We start from the raw sequence: 13,705 nt of genomic DNA on the forward strand, positions 1-13,705 counted from the left end.
CAAGGAGATGGACATGGAGATGGCGGGAAGAAAGGCTGAAGACAGACCCTGATCAGCTCAGAGAGAGCCTTCAAAGGAACAAAGCCAAGAGTAGCCAGCGGCTTGGCCTCCTTGAACAGAAGTCAATGTTTACCTGGTCTGAATGGGCCTGGCGTGCTCCAAGACCACCTTGCCATCGCATCATGCCAGCACCGACTACATAGCATATCTAGAGTGGAGGAGGGTGGGCACGTATACTTCTGAGGCGAGAGGCAAACGAAACCAGGCAGGAAAATGTGACAGAGGCTTGGATGGTGTAGCACACCCAAAGAGGTGAGGAAAGGAGGGTGGTGGTGGTGGTAGTTGTTACGAGGCGGCCACACTAATATGCTTGTGGGCCGATGTGACCTGGGGACGAATTATGCGCTCCAATCATGACACAGGCCCAACAGATGCGCATCCGGTGCTCTCTCTCCCGGGAAACTGACATATGTGGGGAAATTTGGAGCCAAAGTTGGGGTCGAGGTAAAAAAAGAAGGCTATTGTTCCCCTTCATCGACGACCATGAGCCGCGCCTGTGAGCGCTGGACAGTCAAGAAGGCTGGACAGCCACCAGAGCTGGCGAGGAAAGCTGTGCTGAAGCCCACAGTCCTCCTGTACGATACCACAAGCCTCGGCCTCACCCACACCCAGCAGCAATGACGACCTTCACGAAGCTACCTGATGGCGAGCAGGCCCTCCTCGAAGTTGATGCGGGGAAGAGGCTCTCCAAGATAGACCCAATGATCTATGGCGGCTTCACGGAGTGCGTTGCCATATCTTCCTTCTCACACATATCTCGTTTCCGGCCCCGACAGGACAGACCAGCTGAGCTGACGATGGGAATGAACTGAGCTAGACACATGGGAAGATGTATCTACGGCGGGATGTACGACCCTGGAAACCCCCTTTCCGACGAGCATGGCTTCCGCACAGACGTCCTCGACGCGCTGAGAGAGCTCGATATCCCCGTGGTCCGCTACCCCGGGGGCAACTTTGTCGCCACGTACCACTGTCAGTAACATGCCATCAGCCCCTGTGATCTCCCTTTGCCGTCTCGGGAACAAGAAAAATGCCTTGCCTGGGGCTCAGACGGGGGCCGTGTTGCTGAACGGCGGGTGAGAGAATTTCTAGGGCTCGACGGGGTTGGTCCTCGGGACAAGCGACCCAAGCGGCCAGAGCTGGCCTGGCTGGGAACCGAGACGAACCAGTTCGGAACGGACGAGTTCATGCAGTGGCTGTCGGTGCTCAGTGAGGGCAAGAAAGACCGTGTCGAGCCGTACATTTGTCTGAACATGGGGACCGGCACCCTGGACGAGGCGCTGGCCTGGGTCGAGTACTGCAACGGGACCAAGGATACCTACTATGCCAACCTGCGCAGGCAGAACGGCCACGAGGAGCCGTACAGGGTCAAGTACTGGGCGCTGGGCAACGAGATCTGGGGCCCGTGGCAGGTCGAGCAGATGACCAAGGAAGACTATGCCAAGAAGGCGGCGCAGTGGGCCAAGGCGCTCCGCCTGCTCGACCCCAGCCTGTGCCTGATCCTCTGCGGCGAGACGGGCCACAGCTCATGGGACCACCACGTGCTGAAGGAGTGTGTGTCTGTCGTCGACATGCACTCTATCCACATCTACACGGCGTCGGCCCAGCACCTGCCCAACGTCACGGCCCCGCTGTCGGCGGAGCGTGCAATCCAGACGGCGGCAGCGCTGATCGACATTGCGCGCATCGAGAACAACGTGCCGCCGACCAAGGCTCAAACCACAATCTGCTTCGACGAGTGGAACGTGTGGGACCCGGAGCGAGCGCCAGGCGACAAGGGCGCAGAGGAAAAGTACACGCTGTCGGATGCGCTGGCCGTGGCCGTGTGGCTCAACGTGTTCGTGCGGCAGAGCAGGTACATCGGCATGGCCAACATCGCGCAGACGGTCAACGTGATCTCGCCACTCATGACGAGCAAGGATGGCATCGTCAAGCAGACGACGTGGTGGCCCCTGCTGCTCTTCAGCCGCTTCATGCGCGGGTGGACGGTAGCGGCGCACGTCAGCTGCGGGTCCTGGGCGGGGGAGACGAGCCCAGCCTGGCTGCAGGGCGTGTTGCAGGACGGTGCGCCATGGCTGGACGTCAGCGCCGTGGTGGACGACGAGGGCTTCGTCAATGTGGCGGTGGTGAACATTAGCGACGAGGCTGATCTCGAGGCCAGCCTGAAGGGCGTCTCGGGCAAGGTCGAGGTGCACACCGTCAACGGCCCCGGCGTGAAGGCCGTCAATGTCGCCGGCAGCGATGAGGTGGGCGTCAGGGAGTCTCAATGGGACGGCGAGGGCGCCTTCGTGTTTCCCAAGCACTCGATGACGCTGCTGAGGTGGAAGGCTGCATGATGGAATGACACATCATGAACGACGATCGATGACAACACCTGCTGAGGTGGGCAAAGGGACAGCACGAGCTGAGCTGCGAGAGATGTGATGTGTCAGTTATTACTACTATGTATGGCCCTCGTAGAACAACAATGCAATAGAGAAGAAGAGAGACTCGATCCTTTCTTCTTTCTCTCTCTCTCTCTCTTTCATTCTCGAATTCTGATGCTGGTGTCTCGGCACGGTCCGCGTAGATCTTGAACAAGGCTATTGTTGTCGTCATCATGATCGTCGCGGCCTTGTTCTCCGTGCTAGTCGATGTAGATGCTCATCCTTCATTCTTAGTTGGTTGAGCTTGGATAAATTGAAGTGCGGTACTATACAGCACGTGCCGGCCTGTTTGTTCGATTTATTCGAGAGGCGGGCCAGTGGTGCCATAGGACTGCGGGGAACACAAGACCTAGGGCTGTGTAAAGTTATACGCAGCCAGTACCCGCTGCGGTACCCCAGTTGGGTAGTAGTAAGAAATAGGAGGTGTCCCGTTGCACTGGTTGTCACCGCCTAATGTGCGGAAGTCTACAGAAGGTGAGGCGTGTTGGCGCTGGCGGACTGGTTGCCCCATTTCGAGCCGCCTACAGTAGGGGTCCCACTAGACAAACTGTTCACCACCGGCTGCAAGGGCGGGCCAGGTGTTGTAGTCCTCCCCAAGGACTGGCGTATATTCTCTAGTATTGTTACTCTGTGTATATAGCGTGGTCTACCTACAAACTACTTTCTGAACCCCGCCAGACCAGCCAGCGCAGAATCTCCGACACATCACGGCATCTCCAAACTTATCTTTAACAACCCTTCTGCAAGGAAACAAGGCGACAATGGCTTCCTCAGCCTCACACGCAGACCCATTCTCCAGGCCCCCAGGCCGTATCTTGTCCAACTCGTCTTCAGGCTCCTCGTCCTGGAGTGATCACAGGCACTGGGCCTCTCATCCAGACGACATGGTCCAGCCCTTTACTGCCGACATGCGAGACCGTCAGGCTCGTGGCAAGGACCCTTACGTGCCCGAGGACGATTCCAACGGAGCCGACTTCGCCCGCCGCGCCGGGAGGGCAGCCCCTCCCATGGGCATCCACGCCATGGGCGGTGGCAGCGTCAGGCTGGGCGGTGGCGCACCCTCGAGGTGAGACTTTTGCTTCTGAAAAACAATCCATCCGGGCCCCTCGCCTTCTCCTCTTCTCCCCACTTCTTGTTTCCCCTCTCACAAAGGGATGACGGACGACAAAAGACTAATGGGACAATTCAACCTGTCCACCTTACCCCTCAGGCAACTCAAGGAGCCCTTTCAAAAAACAGAGCGGCGTGACTGGGCGGAGACGGTTCTCGACAGCCCAGAACTGCTAATGCTGTATGCCCACAGCACCGGCGAGGTAAATGGAAACCTTCCTAGCCATCCCTCGTGACCTCTCCCCACCACCCACTTCCGATCGTCTGGCTAATTGTCCTCGCAGACTCTTCCTGTAGCCCGCATGAGGTTCAAGAAGATCATGTGTGGCCTCGACGACTACGAGGAGGATGACACGTCTCTCCCGGACGCCTCTCAGGGTGGTCCTGGCGGATACCAGAACAACGGCGGTCTGCAGCAGCAGCAGCAACAACAGAGGTCCAGCACTTCCTCCCTCTCGGCCCAACAGCACGGCAGCCGGAGAGGAGGTGGTACAGCCGGCGGGCCAAGAAATGGGAGGTGACCAAAACCCAGGCAAAAGGAGAGGAGATTGACCCGGGGAGGGACTGGCGGTGGGGTTGTAGGATATCTCTACAGAGGCATGGTCTATGTTTTTTATGATGATTATGATAGTGATGATAATGATCTGATCACTCAATTATTGATGTTGCATCAGAATGCTGGAATGTAAAACATTCCCTCACACGAAAGGGAATTACACGACCTGTTTAAAACATTCCTACAAGTCATCGTTCATGAACTATGTCAAGAAGCACTCTCCAAAAATCATCCCAGGACGGGTGGTATATATATACATTTATGAAAGAGCCTTGTCACAAGTGCCTGGTGTTCCGAGCATGCATAACGACAAACGAACATTGAAGAGACGTCAGATTGAGGTATAATCATGCTACAATAATGTCTCCTTCCAGAGAAATATTGCATCCCACTCCTTTCCATATGTGACCGTTATGCCCTACCACCCTTTGAAACGCCGCTGATGCACCATGAATGATCACAACATGCCGAGCCTGGCTGAGATAATCTGGCATCTTCCTTCTGGCCGTGATCGTCGTGACAGCGAAGAATATCAATATGCCAGCCCAAATTGTTTGATATGCGAAACCCACCCTTTTGACCTCCAACAAGATCCTCCAACCACTTCCAGACCATAACGCCTCATTAGATTGGTACCATGTCTTCTTTATGCATATCGTGTACTCATGCTCGGCTGCCAACCACCATTTTCGTACGCTGGTGGCGGTGCTGCCCCAGGATACAAGCTTGCTCTCGACCTGTTGGGTCGACCCGCCCGCCCGGCTCTGCTCCTGGGGCCTGGTGGCGGCGAGGGTACGAGGTCCGAGGCAGCCGAAGACGACTTACCCCCTCGCGCTGCACGCGTTCGACGCGCCCTCCTGCGCCGACAGGACCAGATACAACTTGCTATCACGAGAAGGAGGATTGCCCCCAGCACACATGCGACCGGGATCACAATGTCCTTATTACTGTTGATCCAGTCCTTGATCTCATCGCCAGTGTTGATACCCTTGCAGTTTCCATTGCTGCATTTGCCGCCGCCCTGGCAGGGTGTGCCGTCGAGGAAGTTCTGGTTCAGCTTGTAGCAGACGTTGCTTCCGAACTCTGGCGACTGACACGAGATCTGGCACCCAGAGGAGTCGCACGCCGTGGTGTCGTTGTCCGTGGTGAGGGATCCCATCAGGGACTGGCACTGCTCGTTGCGCGAGGTACACTGGCCCGAGGCACACTTGAGACCGGAACCACAGCCCGTACCATCCGGCGCGTTCTGGTCCGCCGGACAGGTGGATGAGGTGCCGGTGCAGACTTCCTGGGGATCACATACGCCGGTGCTGTCTCGGCACACAGTGCCGTTACTGGCGAACTGGCACTGCGAGGTACAGCAGTCCTCGTTCGATGGGTCGCACACCGAGTTTGTCGTGAACTTGCAGGTCGAGGCGTCACAACACGTGTTGCCGTTGCAGCCGGCTGTCCCGCCACAGTCGCACTCTTCGCCAGACTCCACGATGCCGTTGCCGCATTGGCTTCCGGTGATGGTCGGGACATCCTTGTTGTTGGTCAGGCAGGTCGACTGGACAGACTGACGGCCCAGGGCGGAGCAGATATTGCCCACGGTGCACTGGGAGAACTGTGTGATGCCGGAGCCGGTCGACGGGTTCATGATGAACTGAGCGTTGGCATTACAGGTGGCTGAGCTCAGCGGGCAGCACTGCTGCTTCGTTGCCGTGCCGTCCGCGCACGTGGTGGATGTACAGTCGTGTACGGCTCCAAAGGTGTGGCCCGACTCGTGGGCAAAGACTTGCCATTCCGTAGATGTCCGGACGACAACGTTCGCTGCGGCCACCGTCTCGTTGCTTTCGGTAGACGAGCCGCTCATACACAGCTGACCGAGCCACGCGAGCCCGACGGCCGACTCGGTTTTGCACGTGCTCATGAGCGTCCAGTAGGCGTTTGTGTCGTTGTGCTGGCCGCGCCACTGCGAGAAGAGGTTGAGCCGGTCGGTGATGGTGACGCTGTCGGAGCAGCCCACGTTCCAGGGCGCCTCGGTGCTCGCAGTCGAGGGGCAGCTGCTCGGGCTGAGGGTGAGGTTTTGGATGCCCAGCGAGATGTTAAAGGTGCTCTCATACAGCTGGGAGGCAGTATTGACCTGGGCGATGATGTTGGTCTTGGCGGCCGTATCGTTGGCAAAGTCGGCCGTGTAGGTGCAGTCGGTCGCGATGCCGATCAGGGCGACCTTGCGGGAGGTCGGACAGCCGGCCGTGGACCCAATGGCGGCCGTCAGGTTGATGCCAGCGCTGTTTCCCCCAGTGGTACCGTCTATCTGCCGCGCAAACAGGGTGCTGGGCATCACGGAGGCCCATAGGGACCTCTTGTCCGGGCCCTCTACCGTTCCGCGATAGAGCGGGTGGTTCTCGTCACGGTTGAAGATGAGCCGCTCAGCAGTGCAGGTATCGCTCGTTGGCAGTCCTCTCTTCAGCTCGTCCAAGCCCAAGTGCCGGTTGTCATCTGCTGTTGTGGTGATGTCCGAGTCGCGCCAGACGACCATGGACTCGCCGCCTGGCCGCCAGGCGTCTGGATCATCCTCGAGCCGGGTCTTCAGGTAGTTATGGCTCGTCTGGACGTGGTGCTGGTCGCCGTAGAGCTGAAAGGCGCCCTCGAAGAGGGGGTTAGGGCCATCTCTGTGCACGTGGATCCTTGCCCAGCCAGCGTTGGTCCACTCGCTGTCTCCGGGGTATTTGACAAACGCGGTGCCCTTGAACACGCGGTGTTGCAGGCGGTCGACGGGCTCCGTTCTCTGCACAGACCCGTCCTCGGCGAGGTAAGTGACTGTGGCTCCGTCGGCAATCACATCGTGATTTGGTTCGAGGGACAGTCGTATGCTGGGGTCTGCATTGCTGAGGGTGAATGTCAACTGGAAAGAAGAGAGGGCGTGGACCCGATGGAGGGGCGTGAGAAAGACAGGGTCATCGATGAAGCCCACGGCTCGCAGCGGGTTGCGCTGTGTGGAGTGGGCCGAAGCTGGAGAAAGTAGGAGGAGGAGGTTGAGGAATCCGGCGATCGCGACGGCGATGCCTGGGAAGAACCTCATCGTCGCCCAGGGCTGCCCCGGCCGGGAGACCGTCCAGTCGCGGCGCCGTGATTGAGGATGCGCAGTGGGCGGTTACACAGGAGAAGGGCTGTTATCCACAGCGCGAGAGGTCCACGTCCTTGTCCCGGGGGAGGGGTTTTGCTGTGTTGCGCGTGTGTGCGCTATATGTGTTTGTGTGTTTTTGTGTATGAGGCCGTCACTGTTCAACAGGAGAGGTGACGTTGGTGTACGAAGAGAGCATGTATAGGCGACGACGACGAGGAGGAGGAGGAAGGGAGAAGAGTGAAGCGGTTAGACGTCTCAACAGTAAGCTGAAGGATTCCGGAAACGGCATGAGGCTTATGTGAGGAGGGCCATCGAGACCAACACACAGCAATGATTGAACGACTTTTTCCCTTTACCCATCCAACACTTAAAAGAAACCCCAGCCAAGCCCACTCAGCCCAGCAAAGCCAAGCCCAGCCAAGCCATGTGCGCAGGTTCTAGTTTAGACCTTGGGGGTTTGAGTTGGAAGTAGAGTTAACCAAAAGGTTGGAGGTGGGGCGGGATCTTAGCGCTCTCCCCATGTACTGCTGCTACTACTGTACATTGTGCAATGTAACATCTCAAGTACTATATGCAGCAATGGATAAACCCGCAATCTCCTAATTATTAGAGTGGTACGTGAATGAATTTTTTGATTTTATTTTCTGGTGGTGCTGTGTGCGGTGGTGTATGGGTGGTTGCAGTTGCTAACATACTCCTGTACATGGCAAGAAACTGCAGTACTCGTCGAAGAATTCCTGACTTGCCACCCTGATCAGCACCTGCATCTGTTGTGCATCATGCATCCTGGGAGAGTGGCAGGGGCGACTGGCATCTTCCTCCTTCTTCCTACTCCTCAGGGCCAGACATTTCCTTAAATTATCTCTATGCGAAGATTCTGTAGGCACAGCCCCAAGGAGAGAGAGAGAGAGAACAGAAAGTGGGCAGATTTGTCCGAGCCGCCAAAAAGCACACAACATGCAACCGGCGCGTACATGCCGTCTCTGCGTGTAGAAATAATAACAAGAGGTTGAGGTAGTAATGCTTTAATCTTTTTGGGTCACAGCGGGGAAGAACAACTCACTTCTCATGCAGTGTACAATTGTTAGGCTGCCATGCTGACACTCCACCAACAGGTGGCCCCCGGCCTCCTAATTAACACCAAGCAGTAAGATCCTCTATTACAGAGCATCATCCCTCAATAAATCGAGACGACTAATCAGATCTCGTCAAGAGACTCTTTGGGGCATAACATGAAATTTCCTGGACAACAGGTGTCCGGAGCGGAGAGCATCCTCATTCTTCCTGGGCTCTGACTCCCATGGAATTAGGGCGTGGCACACCGGTGCGTGAAGCTTTCCGCGCATAGCTGCTTCTTTCTTTACCGCGCGCCACTGCAATAAGCCTGGGCTTCGAGAATGAGCGTCAGACTGGTTTCAGAAGCTGGCAGGCAAGTAGGCATCCTACCGTCGAGACTCGGAATACCTCCCGAGGGACTCATGTTTGTAAACCCCCTTGGGCCAACATGGCCGCTATGAGAGGACATTCTAAGCAGTTGGAAACAGAGAGGGGCGGGGGTTGAGAGAGGATGAAATAAGCCTCTCTCCTGGAACTACTTCACCCTTTGACATTCAAATATCAACTTTTGATGTCCTGAACCCGGCCGGTTGATGTAGAGCCAAGCCAAGACCTCTGGACCTTTACCGTGACTCAATATATTCACCGCGCTGTCGGGCCTCCGGAGCCGTTGACTTCATGGGCCCAGAGCTTATGCTACAGCTGCTGCTCTTGGCAGGAATATGATAGGAAACAGCTATTCATCACACGACCAACCTGAATGACCAGATTTGACTTGTATCGACAAGAAACTGAAGGGGGAGGTGATGTGCGCGTGGCACTTATCGCCTCGTACCATCTCTCAACGTGAGGCGCAGGCAAAGTCACTAGCTATGCCGAGCGGTGCCCGCCACCGCGCCAAGTTTGACGATGACGACGCATATGCTAATTTGTACGAGATCGTGGTGGTGTGCACCGCACTAACAACGGAGGTTGCGCGCTCTAGCACCATGGGACCACTTTAAGCAGGTCGCGTCGTTGGCCAAGCCTTTGCAACAATTATTGATAGACGCTAGACAATAGTCGCTCCTTACATGTATAGACGAAAAAAATAGTTGCTTCAGTTCAGGTTCTGACTCCTGTACCCATTCAACTGAATGTGCTTGACACGGAATAGGCCTCCCTCCTCATCCTTCTAGTTGGTATCCAAATTCGCACCTTCATGGCGGACCACAGACCTTCCCTATCTCAGTAGCGCACGCCATGTGATGGAGCCAGTACGACTACAGCCAAGGTAACCACCACACACAGGCTAAATTTACTTCTTGCGGTGTTCATGCACGATGGCAATGATTTTATCCACAATCGAGGGGTCCGACAGCGTGGAAGTATCGCCAAGTTGGTCCTCCTCGCCCGCGAGAATCTTTCTGAGAATACGCCGCATAATCTTACCCGAGCGGGTCTTGGGCAGATCTGGAACGATATAAACAGCCTTGGGCGCCGCAAAAGGCCCGATGCTCTTGCGGACCTGCAGGATGAACTCCTTGCGCAGGGCGTCTGAGGACTCATTGCCGTCCTTGATGGCCACGAAGGCATTCACAGCCTGCCCGGTCAGCTCGTCGGCGATACCAACGACGGCAGCCTCGGCGATAGCGTGATGCTCAATCAAGGCCGCCTCGATCTCTGCTGTGGACAGACGATGACCGCTGACATTGACCACATCGTCAACACGGCCGCGGATCCAGTAAAATCCCTCATGGTCCCGGCCAGCGCCGTCACCGGTGAACTATGAAGCCCTGGTCAGCACAGAACTCTCGAAAGTGGTGGCAAGGTTTGTTGTCTACTCACATAGTAGCCCTTGTAGACGTTCAGATACGTGTCCATGTAGCGCTTGTGGGCGCCGTACACTGTCCTCGCCATGCTTGGCCATGGTTGTTTGAAGGCCAAGACACCCTCCACATCATTGCCGTGGATCTCCTCACCGGAGACGGGATCTATGATGGCAGGCTCAATACCGAAAAATGGTAGAGATGCAGAGCCAGGCTTGGTAGGCGTGACACCTGCGAGTGGCGTGATGACGTTGGATCCGGTCTCGGTTTGCCAGTATGTCTGCCCCCAAGTCAATTTACTACCCATTCAATTAGGGGAAGGGGGGGGGGGGGACGAGGAACCAGCCGCAGCTTACATCAACGATCTGTGCCTCCTCTTTTCCGACAACCTCGAAATACCACTTCCACACCTCGGCGGCGATAGGCTCTCCGACAGAGCCGAGGACGCGGAGGTGGCTCATCTTACTCTTCACAAAGTGGTCACCGGCGCGCTTGAGCAGCCGCAGGGCAGTAGGCGCCACGTAGAACTGGGTCACCTGGTGCTTGTCGATAATCTCCCAGTAGCGAGAAAAGTCGGGGTATGCAGGCGTACCCTCAAAGACGACCGTCGAGACACCAAGCAGCAGGGGCGCGTAAACGACGTACGTGTGGCCGGTGATCCAACCCACGTCACCACCGCAGAAATAACGGTCCCCATCGTGGATGTCGAAGACATACTTGCCAGTCATGGCAGCTCCCAGCAGGTAACCGGCCGTGGTGTGCATGACACCCTTGGGCTTGCCAGTCGACCCTGATGTGTACAGGAGGAAAAGCGGGTCCTCGGAGTTCATGGGCTCTGGTGCGATGTAAGAAGGCCACTTTTCGACCTCCTCGTGCCACCACCAATCCCGACCCTTAGTGAATGGCACGTCGGCACCCGTCCGCTTATAGACCAGGACATGGCTGACATCGGGGCACTGCTTGAGAGCGTCATCCACAATCTTCTTGGTCCCGATGAGCTTGCCGCCGCGCTTGCCCTCGTCCGTAGTGATGACCACCTTGGACTGAGCGTCAATGACACGGTCGCGCAGAGAGTCAGCCGAGAAACCAGCAAAGACGACGGAGTGGACGGCGCCAATGCGGGTGATGGCAAGCAGGGCGATGACTGCCTCGGGGATCATGGGCAGATACACGGCAACAGTGTCGCCCTTCTTGACGCCCATCTGCTTAAGGACCCAGGCGGTCCTGCAGACCTCTCGGAGCAGCTGCCCGTAAGTCAGGTTGCGGCCCTCCTCGGGCTCGTCTGCCTCGTAGATGATGGCCACCTTGTTGGGGTCCTTGGCAGCGTGCCGATCGACACAGTTGTACGAGGCGTTCAGCTCGCCCTCGAGGAACCAGGCACTGTCGCCATCCTGCAGGGTTCCTGTGTGAACGGTCTGGAAGTCTTTGGACCAGGTCAGAAGCTCTCGGGCCTTGGTGCCCCAGAACTTTTGCGGTTCAGTGATGGACTGCTTGTAAAGCTGCTGATAGTCCTCCAGCCCTGGAAATCGTACGAGTCAGTCCCAGTTGCGCCCTCACGACTCACCCTTTCTTCCCCACCCCGCACTTTTCCCAAAAGGAGAACCAACAATAACCATGCGACCGAAGAAAAAAGAAGCGGCGACATACCAGACAGGTGAGGTTTGCTCGGATGCTCTGCAGCAGAATGTCAGCTCCGGTTCCGAGGGTGCACTCGTTGATCGCAATTACAACTTGGGCGAGCGCTGTCTCGGCGGGATTACATACTGTCAAGCATTTTCTGAGGAGGATCTGTGGTACGATTTGTCAGTGCCACTGGTCCACACACCTTTCTGCTTCATACGGCAGGGCAGGGCAGGACGAGGCCACTCACGAAATGTGTCCACCTCATGGGCCTCGAGGACCACTGGGTTCTTGGGTGCTCCTTGTGCCATGTTGAGCTGGCTTTGTGCGTGTGTTTGGGTGAGTGCGGCTGTGTGTATGTGCAAAGATGGCAGCTGTTCTTGGGGTTGTCAGGCCTGGCGATGGATGGCGGGGTAGCTGTTGGGGGGATTGTCTTGTTGGCTGGCTCCGCGCCGTCTTCGACGGGTCTGTGTCCACAACTTGCTGACCACGAAAGGAAAGCAACACACAAGGACTAGAGTTGAATGGTAATGATGTGACCAGCGACTGGGAGTAGTTGAGGTGTAGGGAGAGAAATAAAAAAAAAGAAGGGGAGGAAAAGGAAGATGGAGAGGGTGTAAGATTGAGGAGGGGGACCCAAGGTGAAGTTAGGTGTGCGTTGAAGGCAGGGGGGTAGCTTTGTATTATACGCTGTAACCAAGACAGGTAGCCCTGTACCTTTCCCCTCCCCTCCAAAACTCACCCTTCGTCCACACTTGCAGCAAGTACATCCCACCGCACCAACACCTGCACCTGCACCCGCATCCCCGTCCACTTTCCCAACGATACTCATCACCAGAGTGTGGTACCACTCGCCCATCCCGATTCCCATCCCTGTCCGCATATCTCTCTCTGTTACCGTACAGATATGTACATAGTACGTTGCACCCTACCGCGTGTACGCAAGGTCCCTTGTGTCCGAGGGGAGCTTACAATGGCACCATGGGCACTTGTTGTACGCCGATCATCTGCACTGGTCCCTGGCTCACCAGGGTTGTCTATTGGCTGGTCTGCCATGCTAGCACCTCGCACTTTCCACCCAGCCGGGTTTGAGGACGGCGTGGGTGCCCTTTTTCCCCACAGCCATGAGGTGTGTTGAGGTTGAGGTCCCACCTCTAACTACTTCCTACGTACTCACAGAAGCAGTGCGAAAAGGGAGACCCTGCAGCGCACGACCAGCTGCCAGGGCCACTTTACGAGCGGCCTAGCCTTTCCGTCCGTCCGGACTCGTCGCCCACCATTGTCGAAGCTTTGATCTGGGTGCATGCTGTGCGGGAATGGCGGAGTAAAGCCATTGCATTGTCCCGCAATGTATTTTTCTTTAATTCCAATTCTTGTTCCATCTAGTTCCCTTCTTATCCTTTCCCCTTCCATGTCCGGTCTTCGGATGAAATGAATCAGTGCAAGTCCTGGACACACAGGCTCGGCATATCGAATGTACTATATACAAACAGGTGAATGCTCTCTTCTTCTCCGGAAGATAGCCGCGGTTGTGTTTTGGATCCAGTCATATCAATCGCATCTCCAATTACCCAATCTCGAGAAACGGCGAGAAGCGAAAGCGCGAACACCCCCTGTCCACTTTTTCTTTGTTTTTTTTTTCGGTGGTTTTTTCTCTCTTTTCCCCCTGGCACGACAGTCGTTAATTACACAGACAGTACTAGTCACTTGTTTGATGACTGCATTCGGTCTCGGGCCCGCGACAAATGCATCCACCATCCCGAACGCAGAATGTGTGTACTATGTATGTAAGTACTAACTAGTATGCTCGTTTTGGACATCAGCGTCTATTCGGACTCCAGCCCCGCATGACCCCAACGCCATCATACCCTCCCATTCAGCCTGGCGCAGCCTTTGTCACACCTGAGGTGCATCTTTGTGTCTTTGTCTCACACCATGCACGCACGCACGCACACAC

The 13,705-nt window shown here is 56.2% G+C and overlaps 4 protein-coding genes across 4 annotated transcripts; 2 read left to right on the plus strand and 2 right to left on the minus strand.

Moving 5' to 3' along the window:
• Window positions 1–677: 677 nt before the first annotated feature.
• On the plus strand, window positions 678–2,711 carry M406DRAFT_88696 (family 51 glycoside hydrolase; the record flags this gene model as incomplete). Its single annotated transcript, XM_040926127.1, has 3 exons — window positions 678–784; window positions 878–1,032; window positions 1,153–2,711. 3 exons carry the CDS (start codon window positions 678–680, stop codon window positions 2,394–2,396), a joined length of 1,506 nt encoding a protein of 501 aa, XP_040776853.1. The 3' UTR covers window positions 2,397–2,711.
• Window positions 2,712–3,247: 536 nt separating this feature from the next.
• On the plus strand, window positions 3,248–4,117 carry M406DRAFT_329751 (uncharacterized protein; the record flags this gene model as incomplete). The annotated part of the gene is made up of 3 exons (XM_040920459.1): window positions 3,248–3,552; window positions 3,697–3,799; window positions 3,881–4,117. The coding sequence occupies 3 exons, from the start codon at window positions 3,248–3,250 to the stop codon at window positions 4,115–4,117; spliced, it is 645 nt and encodes a 214-aa protein (XP_040776854.1).
• Window positions 4,118–4,470: 353 nt separating this feature from the next.
• On the minus strand, window positions 4,471–7,219 carry M406DRAFT_346072 (zincin; the record flags this gene model as incomplete). The annotated part of the gene is made up of 3 exons (XM_040922142.1): window positions 4,471–4,848; window positions 4,978–7,129; window positions 7,196–7,219. The coding sequence occupies 3 exons, from the start codon at window positions 7,217–7,219 to the stop codon at window positions 4,799–4,801; spliced, it is 2,226 nt and encodes a 741-aa protein (XP_040776855.1). The 3' UTR covers window positions 4,471–4,798.
• Window positions 7,220–9,346: 2,127 nt separating this feature from the next.
• M406DRAFT_276622 (acetate--CoA ligase) lies at window positions 9,347–12,356 on the minus strand. The gene is made up of 6 exons (XM_040918291.1): window positions 11,999–12,356; window positions 11,893–11,916; window positions 11,776–11,802; window positions 10,485–11,647; window positions 10,148–10,408; window positions 9,347–10,085 (listed from the first exon to the last, which is right to left on the minus strand). The coding sequence occupies exons 1-6, from the start codon at window positions 12,057–12,059 to the stop codon at window positions 9,618–9,620; spliced, it is 2,004 nt and encodes a 667-aa protein (XP_040776856.1). The 5' UTR covers window positions 12,060–12,356; the 3' UTR covers window positions 9,347–9,617.
• Window positions 12,357–13,705: the final 1,349 nt, after the last annotated feature.

Source organism: Cryphonectria parasitica (assembly GCF_011745365.1).
Source record: "Cryphonectria parasitica EP155 unplaced genomic scaffold M406scaffold_4, whole genome shotgun sequence".
Lineage (NCBI taxonomy): Eukaryota > Fungi > Ascomycota > Sordariomycetes > Diaporthales > Cryphonectriaceae > Cryphonectria > Cryphonectria parasitica.